The sequence below is a fragment of the Hypomesus nipponensis genome, chromosome 21 (genome assembly GCF_054491055.1).
Source record: "Hypomesus nipponensis isolate SF chromosome 21, ASM5449105v1, whole genome shotgun sequence".
Taxonomy (NCBI): Eukaryota; Metazoa; Chordata; class Actinopteri; order Osmeriformes; family Osmeridae; genus Hypomesus; species Hypomesus nipponensis.
Genome location: NC_140381.1, coordinates 5,101,013 through 5,127,568, shown reverse-complemented (window position 1 = coordinate 5,127,568; position 26,556 = coordinate 5,101,013). Strand labels below are relative to the sequence as shown.

The 26,556-nt window shown below is 48.9% G+C and overlaps 1 protein-coding gene across 2 annotated transcripts in view; it reads left to right on the top strand.

Moving 5' to 3' along the window:
• The window catches only part of cfap58 (cilia and flagella associated protein 58), a 76,624-nt gene that overhangs the window by 11,778 nt on the left and 38,290 nt on the right, over positions 1 to 26,556 (top strand). Inside the window, exons 1-11 of one of the 2 annotated variants that reach the window (XM_084686022.1) lie at positions 8,819 to 8,986; positions 9,349 to 9,630; positions 10,033 to 10,181; positions 10,742 to 10,898; positions 11,913 to 12,107; positions 12,738 to 12,875; positions 15,031 to 15,190; positions 17,822 to 17,904; positions 20,227 to 20,418; positions 23,039 to 23,200; positions 24,593 to 24,739. In XM_084686022.1, the coding sequence (XP_084542148.1) occupies positions 8,981 to 8,986; positions 9,349 to 9,630; positions 10,033 to 10,181; positions 10,742 to 10,898; positions 11,913 to 12,107; positions 12,738 to 12,875; positions 15,031 to 15,190; positions 17,822 to 17,904; positions 20,227 to 20,418; positions 23,039 to 23,200; positions 24,593 to 24,739 (1,671 nt within the window). In that variant the 5' untranslated portion in view covers positions 8,819 to 8,980. Of the gene's footprint in view, positions 1 to 8,818; positions 8,987 to 9,348; positions 9,631 to 10,032; positions 10,182 to 10,741; positions 10,899 to 11,912; positions 12,108 to 12,737; positions 12,876 to 15,030; positions 15,191 to 17,821; positions 17,905 to 20,226; positions 20,419 to 23,038; positions 23,201 to 24,592; positions 24,740 to 26,556 lie in introns of those variants that run through there. The other variant, XM_084686023.1, reaches the window with a different exon arrangement.

Sequence of the window (26,556 nt, the reverse complement as noted above, 5' to 3'; positions counted from 1 at the left end):
AAAACTGTCAGATGAGATAGGACAGATATAGGATCTAATTACAGCCAAAGCAGAGGGCAAGAAGGAAATGAATGAAGGAGAGAGAGACAGAGAGAGAGTGGGAGAAAGAGAGAAGGAGAGAGACAGCAAAAGGAGGATATTTACCACTACAATACACTAACAGCCTGTGTCGTGGTCCTTCAGTGCAGAACAGCATGTTTTCCCCAAGGGTACACATCAACCAATGATAATATCCTCCCTCGAAAATCAATACAGCCCAAACATCTCATCGTCAAGGCTCGCTGTTATGTCGCGATCTGACTATGCTACAGATCCTGATAACTCTTCCTGTCGCCGCGTGGCTCTACTTAGCAACCGCACCTGCACCTGCACCCTACCTCACCCTACCTCACCCTACCTCACCCTACCGCACTCTGTTCTGTTCATTAGCCCCCGTTCCGGTCTCCTCCAGGCCTGGATACGTTTCCCCCGTGGAGCGACAGGAGAGAGACGATAATAAGATCTGTCACTGCGTTTTAATATGAGGCCCGGTACGCTTCATTGTCTTCCCAAGGCTCGGGGGAATGCTGTGAATGGGATGGTGAGGAGTGACAGAGCTCAGCGCTCGCCGGTGAAGTATTCCGGGCAGGGCCAGACCGGCGGAGAGGAGAGGGATACGCTTGCTGCATTTCCTCGTAGGTGACTTCGCGACAGGGGTTGAAGTTCATGCCATGGGACCGGGGGTGGTGGTGGTGGGGGGGGGGGGGGGGGGGGTGTTTGTGTTGGGGGCAAATGGGGTGTCATGAGAATGACATGGGAACCTCAAAATCCAGTCTTCACCATCCTGTATCCTGTCAGGGACCTTTGCTGGACGTTTCGAGTCTGTTTTAGCCTTACAGCTTCAGCGTGGAGGCCTTGTCTCCCTGCTGTAAGCCATCCTCGCCTACATGTGGAAGTGATTCCTCCACGAATGTATCACAACAATGGCTTTTAAATTGCAGTTCCGATCATAACGGCTTGTTTATTGTCCATCACATTAGGGTAATACGGGACAGCTGCTGCAGAGGGAAACATATTTTCATAAATTTGTTTGAAAGGATTTTCCTTTCCATTAATCAGGGTGGCTCTGCTGATTTGGCGGTTTCGAAACCCTCCCTCCCCTCCCACCTCGCTCCCTTTTTCTCTGAATCAGCGTGTATCCTTTTTTTGGCACAGGCTGTCCCCCATGTTAACTTTGGCTGGGATTGCTTGCTGGCAGTGTGTGTGTGTTTACCTGCACCTCGTTAGTTTGTCTTTTGGCGTCCCCCTGCCCCTCGCTCCACATCTCTAACTTGTCCCACATGACGATTCCTCCTTTCATCCACCTTTACCTACTTCTTTCCCGCTCTATCGCTCTCTTTCACTCATCTTTTCCAGGGTTTCTCTCCCCCCCTGTGATCTGAGCAGTGTTGAATCTAAGAAGATAAAAATAAACACTAGTAGTAAGATGAATCCCCCCCCCTCATCCTAGATGGGATATCTGAGATGAAACTGATGCCTCAAGTCATCGCTTTTCATGTATTCATGACATGACAGCCTTTTTAATTAGGCACTGGAGAGGCCACCAAGGCTGCTTCAAGGACCCGGGCCCTACCCGATGGGGGCCTTGACAGAGAGCTATGAACAGACATGTTTTGGGAGCATCCTGTATCTCCTCAGGGCGCCCTATTCCCCATCCGTCAAACTGATATGAACTGTGTATCGGTTTCTCTCCCGCTGGAGGGGAGAGAGAGGAACGGAGAATGTGGGAGACGGAGAGGAGTCACAGAGGGGGTGCAACTGGAAACTGCTTCCTCAAGGGCAAGGAGGCCCCAGAATGTGACAGAGAGAGAGAGAGAGAGAGAGAGAGAGAGAGAGAGAGAGAGAGAGAGAGAGAGAGAGAGAGAGAGAGAGAGAGAGAGAGAGAGAGAGAGAGAGAGAGTCTAATGTAGATTCTATGTGATATAAATCATTATTCAGGTAAGAAGGTAATGCAGGATTTCCAGGTATGTCAATTGCTAAAACGACAAGTGAAAAACATGCTTATTTTTTATTCCTAAAGTGCCTAAGGTGCATTTTGGTTAAGATTGATCTCAACACTGTTGAAATCCATCCAAAAACCATTGTGCGTCCTAGATTCGAGTTTTGATTGGACAATTAGTCAGAGACAAGTACCTGTGTGTACACAACAGAGAGAGAGAGAGCGAGAGAGAGAGTGGGGGGGGGGGGAGAGAGAGGGGGGGGGAGAAAGAGAGAGACAGGAAAGCAGCCAAGCACAGCTCTGTCCTCCCCTTACCTCCTTTAAAACCATTTAAAATGTCATTCTTCTGCTTGCTGGCTCATTGAGGTTAGCGAGGTCTTGTTGTGTCATTAAAGCTGGGTAATCGAGAAAACCTAAGCTGGGGGGGCGATGGATTATGACATCAGCGACGAGGTAGTAGAACTTAATCACCCTGGGACAAGTCAGTCAGAGGGAACACAGGAACTCTGATGAGAATTTCTGTACTCCCTCCCTCCCACCCCCCACCCCACCCCCCGCCTCCTACCAGCTATAAAAACCCAGAGCCTGGGAAATGTCCACTGTATTGTACCACAGAGTTTACTGGGAGAAGGTACCGGAAAGGACCTCGAATGCCATGGCGGCTGCTGCAGAAGCCTTAGGCGTGACGTAAGATATTATTTTATTATCTTCCCCCAGGTTTGGGAACTTCGAGTATTGCTGAGGGTGTTGGTAAAAAAAAATTGGGAAGTTGGATTGTTCAGTACTTTTCTCACTCATTTTCTCTTCCCCTTTCTCCGTTTCTCACACACAGGCACACTCTTGTGCATGCACACACACACACACACACACACACACACACAGCATCACACCCTACTTTTTGCCTCAATGTTCAGTGTAGCCTACACACACACACAGAAATGCACACACACACACACACAGATGCACACACACAGATGCACACACACACACACACAGATGCACACACACAGATGCACACACACACACACACAGATGCACACACACAGATGCACACACACAGAAATGCACACACACACACACACACACACACACACAGATGCACACACACACACAGGTTCTGTTTCAGAGTGGTGCCTCCCCCCTGCATGTTCTATGGCCAGGCCAATGGGGACAGATGGCAGAGCCAGGATGAAAACTCCCCAAATAAAGATGTAATCCTGCTGTCACATGGGCCGCATGGCCCGCGGTGCAGATTATCCCGTCAGCAACCCAGCGACGTGTTCAGGGAGAGAGAACCATGTGGTGGGGGGAGGGGGGGGGGGAGCTAATGAGAGAGGGGGGAGAGAGAGAAAGAAGTGTATGTGTGAGAAAGAGAAAGCAGGAAGGTAATACAGAGAGAGAGAGAGAGAGAGAGAGAGAGAGAGAGAGAGAGAGAGAGAGAGAGAGAGAGAGAGAGAGAGAGAGAGAAGGTGGGAGTGTGTGTGTGTGTAGAGGGGGGGCAGGTGCTTGGTGACTGACAGTAAACCATGGCGGTAGAGAAGGACTATGTCAGCGTGTTCATCAATCTAGGGGGCGGTTCCCCTTCTGACAGGTAATACAATCTGTTATTGATAGGACCCAACAGGAGGCACAAGGGACAGATATGCAGACCGAAAGATCGACAGGCAGACAGACAGGGTGCAGGGAGGTGGAGAAGTGGAAAGAAGCAGCTATTTATGGTCAGTGAGACTGAGCATCCATCCAGTCTGTAATTTGATTGGCTGCTCAAGGTCCACTCAGGTTGAAGACATCTCATCAAGTCTCATGGCTCTCTGATTAAATCAAAGACCAATGAGACGACCGTAATAAAACTGTCACCCTCACCTACTGTACTAACAGTGGCTCTGTCAACCTCTATGTTTCTCTCTCTCTCTCTCTCTCTCTCTCTCTCTCTCTCTCTCTCTCTCTCTCTCTCTCTCTCTCTCTCTCTCTCTCTTATTTATTTATTTATATATATATATATATATATATATATATATATATACATACATACATACATACATACATACATACATACATACATATACACAGTATGTACATGTATACAATACAATTATGTTGTTTGTAAGTCTGCTCATTTCATGTCAGTTCATGGGTAGAGTGGGTGTGCTTACAAGCTCAGGCACTGAGGATGACCCCAGTGTTAATGGACTCCTCTGTGCAAAAGGACAAGCAGCATGTGTCTGGCGAGAGGGACTACTGCAGGTCACGCTGGGACGTTTCCCCTCTCAATGCCTCCTCTCTGCTTCGCTCTCCACAAAAATGCCCTCTCCCATTCCAATTCATCACACATGGAGCTAATTTATCCATTATAATGAATTGCTGAATAGTTATATTTGCCACGGGATACATTCAAGCGTCATAAATACACCAACCATAAAACATGTGCTCACTCTTTTAACTCAATTAAACGGTTTCAGTGTACAAACGCGGCGGCGCAATGCTAATTACAAATGGCGCTGTAAGAAACACGGATTAAGAAGCGCACACTGTAATATACACTCTAATGGAATGACAAATATCCTTCTTTGCAGTACGTCCACCCCTTAAACTCCTGGTTCAAATTAAACCTAAAGGTGAAAAAACACCACGTAACAATCCCAATGTTTGGCCTGATGAGCCAACAGCGACAGTACTGGTGTGGTCTTGTTATCACAGCAGTCTATGAGGAGTTACTGTAACATTGCTTTCCATAGCCTTAGCGACCGTCAGCTATTCTCTAAGGAGTGGAAATGTGTCAGTTTAACCTCTTGTCATCTGAGGTTTGGTATTTAGATAGGTGTTAAGAGTCTCGCTGAACATAGTCACGTGTTCCTGACTCACTAAATTGCAGAAGGGAGGCCAACTCTGACATTAAAGATGTTTCCTGGAAAGGCCCTGATATGGCTTGGTCGTCTCCACCCACTTTTTTTTTTATACTGTGCTTAGCGTAATCATGGTCAATATAATTTTATATGTAATATAAAACACTTTCATCACTGTTCAAACACCATTTATCCTAATGAGCACTATCAAATGAATACAGAAGAATTTACTTTACTGGGATAACCAATATGGACCCTCACCAAATACTTCTCTGATCTGAAGAGACTAGCTGTTGTTCTGTTGAGGAAATTACCTTTAACATTGTGTGTGTCTGTGTGTGTGCGTGTGCGTGTGTGGAGGTAAAAACACAACCTTGTAGTGCACCACACAAGTTCACCATCTAGGATATGATCAGAGACCCCTGTCAGATTGCTGTAATGAAATCCCAGAAGTTAGTGAACAAGTGTTCAACAGTCCCTCTGTCCTCTTTTTCCTCCTCCCTTACCTCTCTCTCTCTCTCCTCTCTCTGTCTTCTCTACCTCTCTCTCTCTGTGTCCTCTCTCTCTCTGTCCTCTCTCTCCCTCACCTCTCTCTGTCTTCTCTACCTCTCTCTCTCTGTGTCCTCTCTCTCTCTCTCTCTCTCTCTCTCTGGCTTCACTCCCCCCCTCCCACTGTGTCTCCTTAATGCTCCAGATGAGAAAAAAGAGAGAGAACATTTGCAAACCTGCACCCATTTCTCCATCCCAACCCCTTCTGTCTAAATTAGACCAGCTAAGCATGAATCCGTTGGCTTGGAGTTAGAAGCTATTAGACATTCATCATCGTTCACAGACCAGACGGGGCTTTTTTGTGTTTGTGTCTTAAAAAACCGGGAGAGAAATGGGCTAGAACTAAACTGTTGTTGTTTCCCCATGGGGAATAAGTGTGCTGATGGAACTGTGGTCCAATGCATTAGCATGTATGTCTCTTTCCCCCCTCTCCCTCTCTGTGTCTCTGTCTCTTTCCCCCCTCTCCCTCTCTGTATCTCTGTCTCTTTCCCCCCTCTCCCTCTCTGTATCTCTGTCTCTTTCCCCCCTCTCCCTCTCTGTGTCTCTGTCTCTTTCCCCCTTTCTCTCTACGGCTGTTAAAGTGTGCAGTCAACCTCATTTTTTTGTTCATTGAGAGTGGACTTGTGTCTTTTTGTGAGGGAGAGAGAGAGAGAGAAACAAGTCCAAGCAAAACAGAGCCTGTGTGCGTGTCCAGAGAACGTGGGCCTGCCAACATTCAACTTTTGACCAGGTGCCGCTCAAAACCTCACATTTGCCTAAACCTGAATCCAGAAATGTTGGGTAAACCTGCATTGTCTGTGAATGTCACCCTCTCTTTATATATATATATATATATATATATATATATATATATATATATATATATATATATATATATATATATATATATATATATATATATATATATATATCACAATATAAATATAACATGACAGCCTCTGCTTCTCTTTCTGTCTTTATCCACCTCCTGATCTATCTATTACAGCCTCCTACTGCTAACACTCAGGACCCATCACCATGGGAACCGTGGTACATGTTATATGTGGTTGCCAAGGAGATGTAGTTGGATAATGGGTCCTTTTCGTCTCTCGAGCTCTCCTCTCGTTCCCACTCCTCTCCTCTCTGCTCCTCTCCACGCCATCCCTCTCCTCTCTCCTCCCTTCCCTTCTTCGGTTCTCCTCCCTGCTCCTCTCTCCTCCCCTCATCCTCTGACTCACTCGCTTGCTTTACTCTGCGTATCCAGCGACCTGGGCACGCTCAGTTCACCCAGCATGTTGGAAAGAGAAAGCAGCCTTCTGATGAGAAAGCAAAGGGCAACCGGGATATTTTTGTGGGCGAGTATGCTCTTTCAAACGGCGGATCTATTTCGAATGGTCTGCTATGGCCCCAGACTGAGGAGTCCTGCATGACTCATAGAGACAGCGCTTCCCTCCTTACAGAGCTTGGCCTCCTACCCATCTCTACATCCCTCTCTTATCTTTTGGTAATGTGGAGATATTCTAATTGGGTGTGAATGCGTTTTTCGAGTGTGCACTTTACTCATTGTATTCCCCTCTTTACACAGCGAACGATTAAACCATGCTTCATTGCCCACACATTGGAATATAATGATCCTGTTCTAATGACGATGTGAGAATGATCATAGATGCTTCTGTAGTGATCCTCATCAGCTTGCCTTGAATATGCATAACGCGAAAATACAACTGATGGAGAAAGTCCTTTGCTACCATTTTTCCTGTTCTCATTCCGTATAATTACAGTTACACAAATGGCTGTTACTGACCATCAAATACTAGGCCTAAATACAGTGCATGGGCCACACTACAAGCATCCTGTAGACTGAGAAGAGAGTACAATTACTTTTTTTTGTCCTGTACAATGACATGCACAGTCAACTGAATGTCATGTAATGCAAATAAAGTGTAGAATATTGGATATTACAGGATTGTACAGGCACAGTAGCCTTCATCTTTCAGCACCATGCAGCGCTTGCATTTATGGATGACAATGACAGATTACAGATAGGGATTTAGAATGCATTTAAATCCATTCGTTTTCTGATAATCTTATGGGATTTATATTTGTAAATGCATTTATATTGGTTTATCTGCTTTATGGAACACAACTCTCAATACATATTTAGGGATTGTTCACGTTGGATAGGCTCCCAAAAAGTTAGCCCATAAACTGTATGATGTTACACTACTGTTTGTGAGTAAAATACTGTCATTTGAAATCAATTACTGTTACTGACCTTTCTGTGAGTTTGGCAGTCTTTGAAATCTGTTCTGATGTCCTCTCTGAAGTGTGGATATCCCTGAAACGTTACTACCCATGTCAGGCGATCTGACTTTTCAGTGCCCAGATGTGCCTCTCCGGACGACGTATTCCGCTTAGTTTATATTTCGCTTAAGAACCCACCTATTTTCTGGCGCATGCAAAACATATTTCACTTTCGCCAACGGTAAAGCGACATTGAGATCATTTTGTTGACACGTCATCCACAACACGACTTAACCAGAATGGATGGCCTATTATGCACGGTGCGCGCAGGTGTTCAGAATTGAGCGTGCGCTCTTCCATACAAAACGGATGTTCGTTTAGTGAGGTGACTCACTTGAGACGACTAACTAAATCGACAATAAAACCGAAGCCACAAATGTTATTCAGTCGTAGGCTAGACTATGACATTCTTCTGGTTGTGCATATCGTTCAGAGTATATATCCATGCGTGCATGCTTATCAGATAATGACCCCGCCTTACAGCGTGGACTCATAGGCTGCCCTGACAGTAGAATAGGCCTGAGGGGATTACGATGATGCTGGTTTGGCGAATACAGTAGTAGATTACTGACCAATGTTACAATGAATTGTAGGTGTATTTGTCGGTTTGACAGTTGCCCTCTATTTGATCATTCTTTCTCAAATTGGACTAGAGCTGAGTTGAGGCCTTGGGTCTAGAATATAAAAGTTCATGTTTTCATTAATGTGAATATGTTGATGCATTGAAGTGAATTATCAAGGATGAAAACGTAGGGCTAATGATAAAATATGCTGGACAAAAAAATAGGGCTGAATTGGACATAAATTAGTTAATGTAGGCTAAATGAATAACAGGGAAAACACAGTCACACTGAAAATCCCCAAATGAAACACATATACTGCATCACTTTCATGTGAGGTGCTTCATCAAGTCATGAACTGTGCAAAGCCGCCACCTAGTGTAAAAAACAACAACAAAATACACGTGAGCAGACATCACACACTACAAGCTCATTGTTGTGACTTTACAAATACACACAATTAGAATGCACTGAAACAATTTATGCTATGAAATCACTCGACACTGCCGTGCCTTGCATAAAAGTGCAAGAATGTGAAGTGATTACAACCAAGTGCACGCAACCATCCCCTCCGCCTCCTGCAGCTCGTTGCTTGGAGACGTGGACGCGTTGCCTTGGAGAGCACGAACAACATCACGGAATGGAAAGTCCATGGAAGAGTCTCGTTAGCTATGTTATGATAAGTTAGCTGGCTAAAACCAACGTTATTTTGTTGAAATTATGAGTTTCTGACATTCTAAAATTACTTGCAAGGAAAGGAGGACAATATGGAGGTAGGTTTTAGAAAAGTTTAGCTAGTTATAGCTGCTAGCCAGCCAGCTAACGTGAGCGAACTCAGTTTAGCGCACTGGAACCAGGATTACTGGTACTGTAATAGATTCAAGAATACTGTACTGTACACATCAAGAAAATACAACTCGGTGTTAAGTTAATGTTTCTTTTTTATACCACAAAATAGAATCATTTAAAATGGGCAATATGTGTCTTACAAAGATGTAAGACTACACTTTGCAGGCAGCTATGTGTAACCTTCTAAATGTGTACATCTTTTGACATGTGTACTCTAACACTGTGTGTGTGTGTGTGTGTGTGTGTGTGTGTGTGTGTGTGCATGTGCACATGTGCCTGTTACCAGGAAAAACCTCTAAAGCCAGAGGGGGAAGAAAACAGCTTTGAATCTCTGGAAAAAGAATTCCAGGAAGTCCTCAATGAACTCATTGGGGACAAGAGCCTGGACAAGTTCAGAGTGGAGTATGAGAAGCTCACCAATGCCTTGAAGAAGTCTCACGAAAGTGAGAAGAGGCTCATGCTCAAATGCAGGGAACTGAACGCCGAGATCGTGGCCAACTCCGTGAAAGTGGCCACAGCGCTGAAACTGTCCCAGGAAGATCAGACAACGATCACGTCTCTGAAGAAGGTAGTTGGGCCCATTGATAAAACATAAGGCTGTAGAGATGTGTGAAAGCACTGCCAAATGATGAGCCTCATTTAGAATCAGGAGGATGGAGGTTTTCATTAGAGAGTGGCAGGTTTGTGTGTTTCAAGTGCACAGTCTTGCATAATGTAGCATGCAATATACTATGCACACTCCTAATTTAGTGCAGCAGCAGAGACAGAGAGAGAGACAGAGACAGAGACAGAGAAAGAGAGAGAGAGAGAGAGAGAGAGAGAGAGAGAGAGAGAGAGAGAGAAACATGTTATATGGAGAAATACCGCTGCTTACATTTTCTATGTCCTTTGCAATATAACACACAGAGTTCACTCGGGCTGCTTTGATCTTTCCACAAACTTCCAAAACTTTTCTCCACCTGCTTATTAGGAAATCGAAAAGGCCTGGAAGATGGTGGATGCGGCTCACGACAAAGAGCTGAGGACCAAAGAGGTCATTCAGTCGCTGAAGGCGGAGATCGCAAACTTGACCAAGCTGGTGGAACAAAGCTCCGGCCTGTCCCTGGGTCAGGAGCACAGGTGAGGGAGCTGCCGTCTACCGCTGTTACACTACTGATGGACTGTTGGACCTCCAGTGGAGAAAGCTTGTTTATGTGGCGATTCGATAACGCGACGGAAAATCTGTTGCCATACCCTGGATGTGCTATTGTGTCTTAAGATAAGACTGGGAGTTTGGATGGGTCGCAGGAAAGCATTGCGGGAAAATCCTTCCAGACAGGTTTCCTTCCCAGCTTGAAGCTGGAAGAAAGCGTCCGTATTTACTACCACTACGTCTGTAAAGACGGCTGTGCACCATGTTCAGTCAGGAGGGACTCAAACTCAGACAGAAGGTCCTGAAAGCCTGGTTTCCTCTCTCTCTCTCTCTCTCTCTCTCTCTCTCTCTCTCCCTCCCTCCCTCCCTCACTTCCTCTCTCTCCCTCTCTTTGTCTCTCCCTCCATCTCTCTCTCTCTCTCTCTCTCTCTCTCTCTCTCTCTCTCTCTCTCTCTCTCTCTCTCTCTCTATCTCTCTCTCTCTCTCTCTCTCTCTCTCTCTCTCTCTCTCTCTCTCTCTCTCTCTCTCTCTCTTTCCCCCCCCCAAGCGTGAGCGACCTGCTGAAGATCAAAGAAGAGCTGACGAGCGAGAGGGACCAGCTGCTGTCGGAGGTGGTGACCCTCAGGGACGACCTCACCAAAGCCACCGTCACCCAACAGGAGATGGAGGCCCAGAAGGAGATGACCATGGAGTCCATATCTCAGGTTGGACCATGGTGAACGGCTATGCTGATTGGATGGTCCTTCAAAAAAACCCAGTGGGGAGTCCGGTTCAAACTCTGGGGATGATTGTAGAGGCCTCGTTAAGAGACAGGGTTTTTTATTGAAAATGCGATTTTAAATCGGTATGGGAGCGGACCCAGGTGTTCCCAATCACAAATGAGCTGGCCACACCTGCGGGACATCCGTAGTACAAAGACCAGTAGCTCACCCAGCCACCAGTAGAGGCGGGGTCGTCACAGGTGGTATTTGTGAGGATGGCAGAACATATTGTGGTCCTGAGACATTTATAACGCTTATAGAAAATGTGTTGGCTGAGGAAGAAAAGGGTATTTCCTGTCAGAAACGTTTTGATTCATGGCAGTAGTTTTATTTCAATGTTGCCCTCTATGTCTTTCTTGTCTGTAATTCCACTGCCGCAATTTATGCTCGACATTCATTTCTGAGACAAGTAAAGAATGTTTTATTTCCAAAGCTGAACTTGGAGAATTCAGAGGTCAACCAAAAAAGACAAATGCATTATTTAACGCAGACCCTGCTTGAAAGTTGCATTTTGTAAGACAGATTCACCTTTTAATGATCATTAAGTGAAATAAGAACTGCTTTACCCCTTGTAAGAAGTGTGGAACCTGGCCCGGTAAGTATTGATGAATGCTGGTCTGAGGGCCATTTCGCTAGTGGATGGTACTCAGTATTTCAGATGGGGTTTTGGCTCCACAAATCTCAACACAACCAACGCAAAAGCGCACCCCCCACACTGCGCACTCTGGGGTTAGCTTGACAGCCCAGTAGCTTATGGCTAGCAGTTTGAACAAGGACACGGTAGATATCCGCACCAACACTTCACAGGCTCACCGTTTTGCCGTCGAAGCGATCCTAACCCCAACACCACCATACGGTACCACACATTCCAAATCACCCCCCCCCCCCCCCTCCGATTCTTTTTTTTTTTTGGGGGGGGGGGGGGAATCGCGGTTGACGCGTCCCTCTCCCCTGTAGCTCCAGCAGGAGATCCAGGTGCGTCAGAACGAGTGCTCCAGGGAGACGCGGAGGAAGGAGAAGCTGGAGAAGGAGGTGAAGCAGATGCACGCCGACCTGGAGGCCAAGCAGGGGGAAATCAAGGTGCTTAGCCAGCAGGGCCAGCGCAGCAAGGAGGAGCAGCAGAGGCTGGAGCAACAGCTCAGGGAGCAGAAGGTGAGGGGACGCACACACACATAAACACAGACAAACACCCACACGACTCTGTGACTCCACCTGTGATTGGTGGGATGGGGTTCTAGCCGTCTCCGGTGCACACAGACGTGTGCAGGCTGGTAGGTAGACACACACACACACACACACCAGCAGCACCAGCATCCAGTCCCCACCCGTGGACTTCCTCCAGTCTGTTCTCATGGCTGTGTGCTGAGGGGACCACGCCAAGCTGGCTTCCCCCTGCCAGGCTCAGCCCAGTTGGACAGGGATGAATGCTCCCCAGCCATCACCACAGTTTGGCCCCCGAGCTGAACACAAAACCTCCTCCCTGTTTGAGATTTTCGACATTTTCGAACCAGGCAAAAGATGGAGCGTTAAGTGACATGTTGCGCTGAAGGCTTTCAGCCCAGGGTTGTGCTTTTAGGCTTGTCAAAAGAGGCTTCTTCCCCCCCCCCTCCCCTGTGGCTTGTCTGAAACATGGGAAGAAAAAAAAACAGCAACATTCAATTATTTTTTCGACGTTTCTGCCCGAGAAGTCGGTCAGATCGAGCGTTTACGCTGTCCGTTTCTCATCATCCGCTCCCTCCCCCTCGCACTGTGCCCCCCCCCCCCCCCCCCGGGCCCTGTCAGATCCTGAACGAGCGAGCCACCAAGGAGCTGGAGCAGCTGCAGGTGAGGAACAGCAAGCTGCAGCAGGAGAACGAGCACAACGCCGCCAGCCTGGAGCACCTCGCCCTCGACAATCACCAGAGGGCGTCCGACCTGAAGGTAAGACCCCCCCTCACCTCACCAGCACCAGCACCAGCACCAGCCCCCAATCTGCTCTGTGGAAGGAGGGGGGATGTGGTGTACAGAGGGTGGGGGGGTGGGTGGGTGAGCAAGGACGAGAGGGTGAGCGAGAGGGCGGCTGAGATAGTGAGGAACATGCGAGAGCTTGTGTGTGAGAGAGAAAGAAAGAGAGAGAGAGATTGTGTGTGCACGCCTGTGTCTGTATGCGGAGATGCCAGCCAGGCCCAGATGAAAGGCATCCACCGAGAGCCTCTCTCAAAGTGTTGCCTTGTGCAGATCGAACAACACCGCTGTCAGGGCCCTTACATAATAGGAGTCCTGGGAAAGGCAGCTCTTGCTCTTTTTTTGCGGTTGCTTTGCCACACACCCCTGCTGGCAAAGCAGCTCGTACAGACAGAAGCTTTGCTCGGCCGCTGTTAGGCCCAGGTGCGCTCGCTTGGATATCTTGGGAAGGAGGGAATTGAAAGATACCTGACCTTCTTTAGGAGAGGCGAAGGAGTTGTAATGCCTAATAATTCCTTTCTCGGAGTAGCGCTCCTACCAAGCCTGCTTCTCCCACTCTTATGGATATGCTGTGCACTCACCCCCCCCCCCCTCACCCCCCCCCCCCCCCCCCCCTCCCTCCCCCCAGGCAGATCTTCGTTTAGCAGCGTTTTTCTCTTTTAGATCCTGTCTCGACTCAACCTATATTCTCGATTGTTCATTCAATGGCTATCAACAAACGCCCCCCTGAATACCGAGCCTTGAACCTGCCTTCAGTCCTGTGCACTGAGTCTGCGCTGGAAGAGAGACTTGATCTCCCAGCGCTACTAACAGGGACACAGCGAGGCCCGGATGACCGGGCGATCAGGTCGATACAGAGTGCGTCGCCTTGTGTGCTCTGGTTCTAAAACCACGAGATGCGAATACACCCGTTGTCGCCTCGAATAGTGGATGTTCATGTGCGAGTCTTGGGATTACATTGTGGGAGGAAAAGGGGCTTCGTCGAGGAACATCAACACAAGGGGGCACTGTTTAGACGCATTTCATCCCCAAACACTCATTACTGGTTTTTTTTAAAATCCAAAGCCATAAGTGAGACAAGTTCTCTAGTCATTTGATTAAAAAAACAACACGCTACACCGGCATATGCTAACACAATAAGGGATGGCTGAGCGGTTAGGGAATCAGGCTATTACTCAGAAGGTTGCCGGTTCAATTTCTGGCCGTGCAAATGACGTTGTGTCCTTGGGCAAGGCATTTCACCCTGCATGCCTCTGGGGGGAATGTCCCTGTACTTACTGTAAGTCGCTCTGGAAAAGAGCGTCTGCTAAAATGACTAAATGTAACCCTGTCTCCTCCATGGCGTTTCATACGACATGTCTCCTGCTCATTGAGGCGCGCGAGAAACGGCGTCCTCAGTGCGTCCGACAAGCCAGGCGGGCGTTTAAACACGCCGTTCCTGACGACGGGCGAAAAGGCATCCTGATTCCCAGATAGATGGCGTCCTTCAAGGATTGCGGGATCGCCGTCATGTCCTGTGAAGTGGTCGCTGTGATTTCCCGCGGTGCAGGCAGAGGGAGTTCAGGAGGGAGGGAACAGAGAGAGATTATCTGAGCCCCAAGCACTGTAAAACACTTGTCTTGGTCTGGCGGACTCTCCAGAGAACGGAGAGGTCTCCCCTGAACCGCTATCACGCAGACAAAGCAAATTGGACTGGAGCCCCTGATGCCAGCAACACTGTAACACAATAAATACCTGTTATCCTCACTCTCTCCTTCGCTCTCTTCCTCGCTATCTTGCTTTCCTTCTCTCTCTCTTTCTCTTTTCTCCCTCCCTCCCTCCCTCCCTCCCTCACTTCCTCTCTCTCCCTCTCTTTGTCTCTCCCTCCATCTCTCTCTCTCTCTCTCTCTCTCTCTCTCTCTCTCTCTCTCTCTCTCTCTCTCTCTCTCTCTCTCTCTCTCTCTCTCTCTCTCTCTCTCTCTCTCTCTCTCTCTCTCTCTCTCTCTCTCTCTCTCTCTCTCTCTCTCTCTCTCTCTCTCTCTCTCTCTCTCTCTCTCTCTCTCTCTCTCTCTCTGTCTCTCTCTTTCTCTCTCTCTCTCTGTCTCTCTCCCTCTCTCCCTCCTCTTCCTGGCTGGCTCTCCCCTGTCTCCAGGTGAAGGAGGAGGACGTGAGTCAGATGCGTCAGGAGATAGCCAAGCTGACGAAAACGCGGGAGGCCACCCAGAGGAGGCTCCGGCAGATGGAGGAGCAGAAGCTGGACGTGGAGCAGCAGAGGGACACGCTGAAGAACCAGATAGCGGGCCTGGACAGAGGCAAGGAGAGGCTGACACACTGACGCTACACACACGCCACCATGCACAATGCTGGCTGTCTCTCTCTCTCTTTCTGTCTCTCTCTCTTTCTGTCTCTCTCTCTCTCTCTCTCTCTCTCTCTCTCTCTGTCTCTCTTTCTCTCTTTCTCTCACACACACACACACACTCAGATAGACAGCCAGACAGTCTTTCTTTCTCTCTCTCTCTCTCTCTCTCTCTCTCTCTCTCTCTCTCTCTCTCTCTCTCTCTCTCTCTCTCTCTCCCTCACACGCACTGACAACCAGACAGCCTCTTTCACACACACACACACACACACCAGACATACTCCCCCACACACACACACACACACCCCCACACACACTTCCACACACACGCAATTGGCACTTAAACTGTCTCCTCTGCTCTGCGTCTGTTCCGCCTGACACTGTCAGGACCGCCTCATTCCTCTCGACAGCCGAGATCCCCCCCCTCTGACGTCTTCATCTGCAACTCCAAGAGACATTCAAATCCCCCTGTGTGCTGTTGACATGTCTATTGATCTGCCAGGTGGTTCTGGGGCTGTGCGATGCCCATCACAAACCAGAGACTTTTGATCATTTTTCTCTCGCCCTCTCTGTCCCTCATAACGAAAAAACAAAACAAAAACAAAGCTCAACAGCGGTGAGTCATCACCCGATGTGAGGATTGGTAGTGATGATGATTAAGTGTGTGTGCGCGTGTGTGCGTGGATTTTCGTCATTAATTGGTTGGCACCACAGGGCTCTGCCATGCTTGAGTGGCGTCCGGTGGGCAGTTTTTGGCGTATCGCAATGGACGAGGTATATAAAAAAAGAGCAGGTGTCACGTTAATAACTGTCCCCCCGTGAGTGATGGATTGAAGGGGAGCATGCGGGGAGGTCGGCGATCCCGCTCGCCGCGCCAAGCGGCCCCGAGGGGAGTACACGGAATGGCCATTTGACATGACAACACAGATGCTCATGCCTTCTGACACGGCGCCCACTTAACAACGCTCCGTGTGATGTTCCTGCTCCTGTCTTTTCACCAGCGCTCTCGCTCTCTCTCTTTATTTCCTGTTCTCTCCATCTCTCTCTCACTCATTCTTGGACTCACAGTTGTCCAATTTCTCTGGCTCTGGGTTTGCCCCCAATACCGTTCTCTTTTTCTTCCCTCCCCCACATCCATCCAACCCCTCCCTCCCTCCCTCCCCCCACCACTCCCTCCCCCCACCACCCCCTCCCCCCCTTCCCACCTGTCCATCTCTCACCCGCCTCTCTCTCTCCCCTCTTGTGTTGTCTCTTCCCCTCCCTATCCCCGTTGCCCTTCAGTCAGTCCCCCCCCCACGTCTGACTCTTCATCTCATCCCCGTCCCTTCATCCTCCCTCTCTCTGACTCCCTCCCCGTCCCTTCATCCTCCCTCTCTCTGACTCCATCCCCGTCCCTTCATCCTCCCTCTCTCTGACTCCCTCCCCGTCCCTTCATCCTCCCTCTCTGTGACTCCCTCCCCGTCCCTTCATCCTCCCTCTCTCTGACTCCCTCCCCGTCCCTTCATCCTCCCTCTCTCTGACTCCCTGCCCGTCCCTTCATCCTCCCTCTCTCTGACTCCCTCCCCGTCCATTCATCCTCCCTCTCTCTGAATCCCTCCCCGTCCCTTCATCCTCCCTCTCTCTGACTCCCTGCCCGTCCCTTCATCCTCCCTCTCTCTGACTCCCTCCCCGTCCCTTCATCCTCCCTCTCTCTGACTCCCTCCCCGTCCCTTCATCCTCCCTCTCTCTGACTCCCTCCCCGTCCCTTCATCCTCCCTCTCTCTGACTCCCTCCCCGTCCCTTCATCCTCCCTCTCTCTGACTCCCTCCCCGTCCCTTCATCCTCCCTCTCTCTGACTCCCTCCCCGTCCCTTCATCCTCCCTCTCTCTGACTCCCTCCCCGTCCCTTCATCCTCCCTCTCTCTGACTCCCTCCCCGTCCCTTCATCCTCCCTCTCTCTGACTCCCTCCCCGTCCCTTCATCCTCCCTCTCTCTGACTCCCTCCCCGTCCCTTCATCCTCCCTCTCTCTGACTCCCTCCCCGTCCCTTCATCCTCCCTCTCTCTGACTCCCTCCCCGTCCCTTCATCCTCCCTCTCTCTGACTCCCTCCCCGTCCCTTCATCCTCCCTCTCTCTGACTCCCTCCCCGTCCCTTCATCCTCCCTCTCTCTGACTCCCTCCCCGTCCCGCCCGCTCACCGCCCCCATTCCCCGACATGGAAATAATAGGCTTCCTCTCTCATGTAATTATTCCATACGGGCTTGATGCGCTGGAGCCTGAACAGCATATTAGACCCACCGTTTCTCAAAAGAGAGGGTGGGAAAATTGGCAGTTATCAAAACATCCCATCAGGGGCCCTAAACAGGCAGTTTGTCAGGAGTAAGATGGCTGAGCGGTTAGGGAATCGGGCTAGTAATCAGATGGTTGCTGGGTCCGATTCCTGGACGTGCAAAATGACGTTGTGTCCCTGGGCAAGGCACTTCACCCTATTTGCCTTGGGGGAATGTCCCTGTACTTACCGTAAGTCGCTCTGGATAAGAGCGCCTGCTTAATGACTAAAATGACTAAATGTAAATGTTTCTTTGTGTCTCTCCTCCCCTTCTCGCGCAGAGATGGAGTCGTCCAGGAAGCAGGTGGAGGTCGACAAGAAGGCCATTGACGAGCTGGTCCGAGAGAGAGACATCCTCAATAAGGTAAAGAGTAGGGAGAGAGAGGGACATCCTCAACAAGGTAAAGAGTAGGGAGAGAGAGGGACATCCTCAACAAGGTAAAGAGTAGGGAGAGAGAGGGACATCCTCAACAAGGTAAAGAGTAGGGAGAGAGAGGGACATCCTCCACAAGGTAAAGAGTAGGGAGAGAGAGGGACATCCTCAACAAGGTAAAGAGTAGGGAGAGAGAGGGACATCCTCCACAAGGTAAAGAGTAGGGAGAGAGAGGGACATCCTCAACAAGGTAAAGAGTAGGGAGAGAGAGGGACATCCTCAACAAGGTAAAGAGTAGGGAGAGAGAGGGACATCCTCAACAAGGTAAAGAGTAGGGAGAGAGAGGGACATCCTCAACAAGGTAAAGAGTAGGGAGAGAGAGAGACATCCTCAACAAGGTAAAGAGTAGGGAGAGAGAGGGACATCCTCAACAAGGTAAAGAGTAGGGAGAGAGAGGGACATCCTCAACAAGGTAAAGAGTAGGGAGAGAGAGGGACATCCTCAACAAGGTAAAGAGTAGGGAGAGAGAGAGACATCCTCAACAAGGTAAAGAGTAGGGAGAGAGAGGGACATCCTCAACAAGGTAAAGAGTAGGGAGAGAGAGGGACATCCTCAACAAGGTAAAGAGTAGGGAGAGAGAGGGACATCCTCCACAAGGTAAAGAGTAGGGAGAGAGAGGGACATCCTCAACAAGGTAAAGAGTAGGGAGAGAGAGGGACATCCTCAACAAGGTAAAGAGTAGGGAGAGAGAGGGACATCCTCAACAAGGTAAAGAGTAGGGAGAGAGAGGGACATCCTCAACAAGGTAAAGAGTAGGGAGAGAGAGGGACATCCTCAACAAGGTAAAGAGTAGGGAGAGAGAGGGACATCCTCCACAAGGTAAAGAGTAGGGAGAGAGAGGGACATCCTCAACAAGGTAAAGAGTAGGGAGAGAGAGGGACATCCTCAACAAGGTAAAGAGTAGGGAGAGAGAGGGACATCCTCAACAAGGTAAAGAGTAGGGAGAGAGAGAGACATCCTCAACAAGGTAAAGAGTAGGGAGAGAGAGGGACATCCTCCACAAGGTAAAGAGTAGGGAGAGAGAGGGACATCCTCAACAAGGTAAAGAGTAGGGAGAGAGAGGGACATCCTCAACAAGGTAAAGAGTAGGGAGAGATATTGTATGCAAACACGTGTGTGTGTGTTTCGTTGGGTGCGTGCGTGTGTTTCGGCGTGCGTGAACTCGTGCGTGTTAGTGGAGGTGTGTGTTACCATACGAGGCTGTCACAGTGACCCCCCCCCCCCCCATCCCTGTCGGGCCCAGGCTGAAGGCCGCACCTCTCCACTGCGCTTTCTTAAAGGTGTCCGGCTCCCCCGCAGGTCCACGCCCGCCACACGCCAACACGGACCCACCTGACACGTCATGACACGGGTCGTGTCACGTGGCGAGGCCGTTAACGCCGAGCCCAGGAGTCGCGCACACCCCAAGAAAAAGACGAACCAAACTCATTTGTCATTGCCCCAGCATGACGTCGTCCCTGCTCTTTAAAGTGATAGATATTGTACTTAAAGTGTTGTCGAAGGCCGCCACCCCCCCTACCTCCCACCCCCCCCCCCCCACCCACCCCCACTCTTTTCTTCACCAGAAAAAAATCCAAACGAGCGTCTTAATTGCTCTTCAAGGCTCCCGATGGCAGAGTGAAACGGCGAGTGCCTCCGACACTGATGATGATGTGCTAAATATTGTATTGTTGTTGTGTATAAGGAGATGAGAGAGGCCCATTCATATTTCATCTGCCCTGGCTGTGCAGCGCTACACGCTGGCATGCTAAGAGGTAGGGGGGGGGGGGGGCGGCGTTTGTGTGTGGTGATATGCCCGCTGAACGTAGCTTGGATTGGGGGTTAGGCGTGGGGGCGGTCGGGGTGGGCGGTAAGAGAGAGGGCTGTGGAGAAGGAGATCTTACAAGGAGGAATGAATGTTTTTTCGTGTGTCTTAAGTGTTTGTTTTTTTTTGTCCAATGGCACTGGGCTATTTTCTGCTCTAAAGCCTTTCACAGCATCCTCCTCAGTGCTTTGCTCCTTTGGTTATTTGCAGGTCTTGCTTGATTTGTTCCAATTGTATGGAGTCAGATAATCGCCTGAATGCCAGCAATATGCGGAACATCTTTGCCAAATGCACACTCCTAGACCAAACATGCCCTCATCCGCTTAGCTAATTCATCCAGCTAATCCATTGTGCAAATGCGTGTGCGTGTCTCCCCGCTCGTGTGCGTGTGTGTGTGCGTGTGTACGTGTGTGTGTGTGTGTGTGTGTGTGCGTCTGTGTCTCCACCAGAACATGATCAAGGCGGCCAACGCCACAGAGAAGCAGCTGAACATGGTGAAGCTGCACGAGCAGTCCAAGAAGAACCTGGACCAGGAGATCATGAACTACCGCGAGGAGGCCCAGAAGCAGCGCAAGATCATCTACCAGCTGGAGAAGGAGCGCGACCGCTACATCAACGAGGCCAGCGACCTCACGTACAAGGCAGGTGCACAGGCCGGGGCGTCCGTCGCCATGACAAACGTACACGAGGCTGATTTTGACGAAACGGGACCAGAATCTGAAAAAAGGCGCTGGTACTTTGTACAAAGCCAGACGCTTGAGGGTGGGGATAAAAAAACAGCTAAAACAGGACAAACCCCTTAGAAACAGCCTCCATTGAAATATCCTGTTGCTTGAGTCATTTCTCTCGCAGATCGCGGTTGCCAACCGGCACAGCGTCTGGTTTCATAACGTGTTATTCGAGGCTGTGAGAAGCCCTCGCTGAGCTCGCGTGTGGCTTGTGGTTATGAGTGTTAGACCCCTCTGCGTCTTTGTTATCCGTTAAACAGAAGCCCGCACAGCCTTCGTTGCGTCCCTGTCTCGATCTAAGCGATTCACGGCGGCCTCTGAAAGACATGATAATGGGTACGGAAAACACACACGGGGGGGGGGGGTGGGGGGTGGTAATAACCATAGTAACCATAGCTGGGCATCGGAACAACGTGTCATCGCGCATGCTGCACGTACAGTACCTTCTCGTTTCTAACCCAAGGTTCTCTCCATTCACGGTACCGAGAGCGTAAGGAGCATTTATGAACAGCAGAGAGACACCCTGGGACCCTGACACTGCCAAGCCGTTAAAGCTCATGGCACCAAACAAGAGCGCCAGATTACATTCAAGCTTGTAACATTGATTTGAATAGAGAATACACCAGAATATACTGACACTGTGTACAAGTGTAGCGCTGAATACAGGAGAATGGAATCTACTAGACGAGGGGACAGTAGAGTAGAGCAGAGGAGAGTTGATGAAAGCAGGCTACAGCCAATCGGAGCAGAGGGGAGTTGAGGAAAGGAGGGTACAGCCAATCGGAGCAGAGGGGAGTTGAGGAAAGGAGGGTACAGCCAATTGGAGCAGAGGGGAGTTGAGGAAATGAGGGTACAGCCAATCAGAGCAGAGGAGAGAGGGGAGTTGAGGAAAAGAGGGTACAGCCAATTGGAGCAGAGGAGATTTGAGGGAAGGAGGGTACAGCCAATCGGAGCAGAGGAGAGTTGAGGAAAGGAGGATACAGCCAATCAGAGCTAAACAGGGCCTAAAGCAGGACAGAGTAGAGGAAAGTAGAAAGGAATAGAAACGATAGTGCCTTTTTGTTTTTTACTGCGGCATGGTTGTAATGTATCCATACCCATAGCTGTCTTCTGAGTGTCAGAGACATGCTGTGTGGACACAGTGTTCAGCCCCCACAGTGTTCAGGAGGCCTGCAGGTACCTAACGTAGCCATAATGACTTCTCTCAAACTTCTTAAAACGGGCAGGCTCACGTCAGCCATTTTGGAAAGTTGAAATCAAATTTGTTGATGTTCTTTTTTCTTCATGTATTTTTTTTTTTCTTCTTCTTGTTTTTACAAAGAACCTTGAAGAAACGGAAGCATGCCACGTTTAAAACAAGCACTGTGGTAATGGCTTTCCAAGTGTGTCTTTAACATTGACAAGGGCCCTTAATCAAGGGATTGCTTTACAATTCATGAATACTTTTGCCCCTATTTTTGTGATTAGAATTCTGCAGTCAATGCACAAACAGGGCTGGATAAATCAATGGGGAACTGTATCGCTCGCACTCAACAAGTTTAACAACCTAAAGGAGTTCACTTGGGTTTCTTCAAAAGTATGGCCGAGCAATAACTAATTTCGAATTCTATTGTACGAGTCAACTAGTAATTGTGTTTCCTCAAGTTCCTTGGTCCTCCTCAGTTAAGGATTGCTGACCAGAGAATTGACAGTGAACAAAGCCATCAGCCTCCTTCTCCACTGTACCTAGCTAACACAATGATAACCATTCAATAAAGAAGATCAGTAGGCTTTGAATGAAAATAATGTGTTAATAACCACTCCTCAATTTGGAAACTGACAGTTTCCGCTTTCTGGCCGTGCCCCAGAAAAGATTAAACATTGATTTTTCATCTCACTCGTGTGTTCTCTGCCATGGTTATTTCCAAAATGGGCTTTAGCTCTCCAAGAGCACACAGTGAAGGTAATGACACCATGTGTTAGAGGAATATATTTATGATCTGAACGTACTTAAGCAGTGTCCCTATAGACTAATATTGTAGGACATTCAGCACACTAATAAGAACATTTTCTTCTGCGCCTTTATCCCTGACTGCACACACCCACACTCAAACACACCCATGCCCACAACTATGCTGACGTAAACCCCCCCACACCCACCCACACACACACACACACACTTCTTTACATTTGATTCTGTGCATTTTGCCTCTGAGGTGGTAAAGGGAAGAACTGAGACACGGCACTCTATGATTGGATTAGCAGATCTATGCTAGGGGAGGCGCACAATATAAAACCAGACATCTAATTTGATTCCCAGAAACAGATCTGTCTGGAATGTAATTTGACATTACTTATCTGGCTGTCGAGCCGCTCGCGCTGAGAAGGACGAGGACTGTGGGAGGCCGGGGCGGTCCCGTCGACCAAATCAATCAATCCCAGCAGAGTGGAGCGATCTGGCCATCAGAGGCACTTTAATGCAGGTCTCCTCCACTTCACAAGGGGAGGACTCTCTCACCCCCCCTCTCTCTCTCCTCCCTCCCTCCTTCCACAGGTGCTCCAGCACATGGAGGACATCAAGGTGCGCGAGATGCAGATCTTTGACTACAAGAAGAAGATCGCCGAGGCGGAGACCAAGCTGAAGCAGCAGCAGAACCTGTACGAGGCGGTCCGCTCCGACAGGAACCTCTACAGCAAGAACCTCATCGAGGCCCAGGTACCACACACACACACACACACACCTGCTCGGACACACACACCTGCTTGGACACACACACACACACCTGCTCGGACACACACACACACACCTGCTTGGACACACCCCCCTCGAGACACACATTCACAGGTTCTACATAAATAGGCGCACGCATACACGGTTTAGAACTTCCTCAGGCTGATTGATGATGCGATTGAATTCATGAATCATCTTTTTATTAGAGGCTGTTTTATGGTATGTGGCATCCATTTATCCATCCCTCAATCTAGCGAAGCAGGCTTCAACAGCCTCTGAATGCCTCCTTCTCCCAGACTCACTTTACTCACCCTACTTCACCCCACTTTCCTCAGAGGAAGTAAATAGGTTCTGTCAAAAGGAAGTTCCCTTCTCCACTACCTCCACTAGCATAGCAACAGCTTAATATAAGTAGAGGCAAGTCCAATGTAATCTGCAATCCAGATCATGAACCCAAACACTAATGGACTTGTGGATTGTTCATTTGTGCTGTGTTCCATTTAAACCCCACTCCAACATTGTTGCGTAGCTATACCCAGTAACTTTCCTGCCAAAAACCCCCAGAACATATCACAAAACTCCGATCGACTGCTAATATTTTGCCAGCCCAGTTCCTCTGATGCTTTGAGAAGAGAAGAATAATGTCAGGGAATGCCATATCAGAGAGCGATTTTGATTCGGCACGTATCAAAGAATAATTCTCTACTTTCATTCAGCCTTTTTATTTAATCATGCTTTCATTTTTTCCTGCCAGTTGGTGAGGAAAGGGAAAGTCATCCCCCTGTTCTCTGACGTCTGTCTTTGCCTGACAAGCAGTTCGACCTTGTCAGGGGCTGTGTAACTTTTCTGACCACGGGTGTAATTTTTTAATGAGTCCTTTTATACCCCTCTCCCTCTTCTTCCTTTGCCCTTCTCTGTGTCTCTCTCTGTCTCTCTCTCTGGATCTCTCTCTCTCTCTCATTTTGTCTGATTGCCTCTGAACCATTTTTTCTCTTTCCCCTCCCATTCCCTCACCTCCTTCACCTCATTTGTTCACTGCCCCTCCCTTTCACCCCTTTCTGTCTCTCTCTCTCTCTCTCTCTCTCTCTCTCTCTCTCTCTCTCTCTCTCTCTCTCTCTCTCTCTCTCTCTCTCTCTCTCTCTCTCTCTCTCTCTCTCTCTCTCTCTCTCTCTCTCTCTCTCTTTTGCTCATTTCCTCTCCTTCACACACTTTTACTCCATACTCCACCCTGATTACACCCCCCTTCCCTCTCTCCCCATCCCTCCCTCCCTCCTTTCCATTCCCCACCCTGTCACATCCTCATCTCTCTCTCTCTCTCTCTCTCTCTCTCTCTCTCTCCCCCCTCTATCTCTCTCTCCCCCTCTCTCTCCATCCCAGGACGAGATCACAGAGATGAAAAGGAAGCTGAAGATTATGAACCACCAGATCGACCAGATGAAGGAGGAGATCAATGGCAAGGAGACGGCCCTGGTGAAGGAGCACCTGGAGTTCCAGAGGGTGGAGAAGGAGAAGGAGGCTCTCAAGGTAACCTCCCATTCCCCAGACGCCCTGGGGCTGCTCCAGGATGGCTGAGCGGTTAAGAAATCTGACTATTACCGTAATCAGAATGTTCCAGGTTCGATTCCCGGCCATGCCAAATGACGTTGTGTCTTTGGGCGAGGCACTTCACCGTACTTGCCTCGGGCAAATTGTCCCTGTACTCACTGTAAGTCGCTCTGGATAGGAGCTAAATGACTCACTGTAAAATCAACTGTTAAGGATGGATACCTGGAGATAGCCAGCACTTAGGTACAGTCTTCCCTGTAGGAGACACTCTGGCGCATCATCGACGCCATAACAATGCTCATGCTGGGGACGACGGGACACCTTAGTGCTCGAAATGACAGTAGCGCTACGACTGTAGAGAGAGGAGGAGACACCTTTAGAAACGCTTTTCAAACCTTCAGTTAGGTGTGTCAGCCCCACCATGAAACAAGCAAGACAATTGTGTACTCTATCGTGTCTGTGTTCACATTGAAATTCAGACACCGATTTGAGCCCCACGACTGAATGAATCACTTAAGTAGCGTTTCAATATTCCTAGACCCATGTCCGAATGTCAAAATGCAAAAACACAAGAATTTACATTTTGGGACAGGTCAAAGGTCAGTTTGGGACGGTTGCTTTTCCAAACATACAGCTACCAGTACTGTTCCATGTCATTCCCTTTCCTGACACAGTGCTGCCTGCTCCAGTCTGTCTACTTCTGTAAACACCCCTTTGTCCTCATCTCATCCTCTTGATGACGGTGAAGGAAAATGGCCACTCAAGTGGAGTTACTTTGCGTGTGGCCCCCCCAGGAACACTGCAGTAACGACATGAACAACCATGTCCCTCTGTACCGCGGAGGTATTCTTAGATCTTTCAGATGACTCACGGTGAAGGGCCCTTTGCACGGCGTCACAGTGCACGGTACGGCTTCACCAACGTATGACTCAATCTGGAGATGGGCCCTGTGCCAGCCGTTTCCTTTCAGTGTTTACAGAGCGCGCAAGCATTTCTTTTTTTTGGGGGGGGGTGTTAGTTTTTTTTCGTGGTTGTTTGAATTTCCCCCTTCATTTACAGCCTTTTCACGAACCTTAACCTCGTAAAACACACTTTTCACAAACCACAGTTTCTTAATACATCTACGGTTACTTTAAATGTCAGAAAACAAGACAGTGTTTTTGGAACTTGTCTAAATGGATTCAATATGGCCCGGACATAATTACATTCCAGAACGTTCTATTTGAATGGACCCGAACAAGAAACACTGCGGGTACATTAATATGCATATTGCCAGTGGTATTTTCATTTGTTGTTGAATTTGCATAACCCTGTTATGCAGCCTAGCTCATATATACTAGGATCTGACCAGGATACATATTCATGTAAAACAAAGTGTAGGCTGCTAACAGAAATACAGAAAGAGAGAGAGAGACAGGTGGAGAGAGAGAGAGAGAGAGAGAGAGAGAGAGAGAGAGAGAGAGAGAGAGAGAGGGTGGGGAGAGAGAGAGAGAGATAGGGGAGAGAGACAGGTGGTGAGAGAGAGAAATACAGAGAGAGAGAGAGAGAGAGAGAGGTGGAGAGAGAGAGAGAGAGAGAGAGAGAGAGAGAGAGAGAGAGAGAGAGAGAGAGAGAGAATGACAGTGTCCAGCCAGCCATCCACCCAGAACAGGTGAATCGGCCCACCAGTCCCCCCTGTGCACTGTGCACACGAGCGTGAGGAGAGCGTGTGTGTGTGTGGTGTGTGTGTGTGTGTGTGTGTGTGTTTGGTCGTCACAGGGCTCACAGTACCTGAGGTCTGAACAGATGGGTTTGGT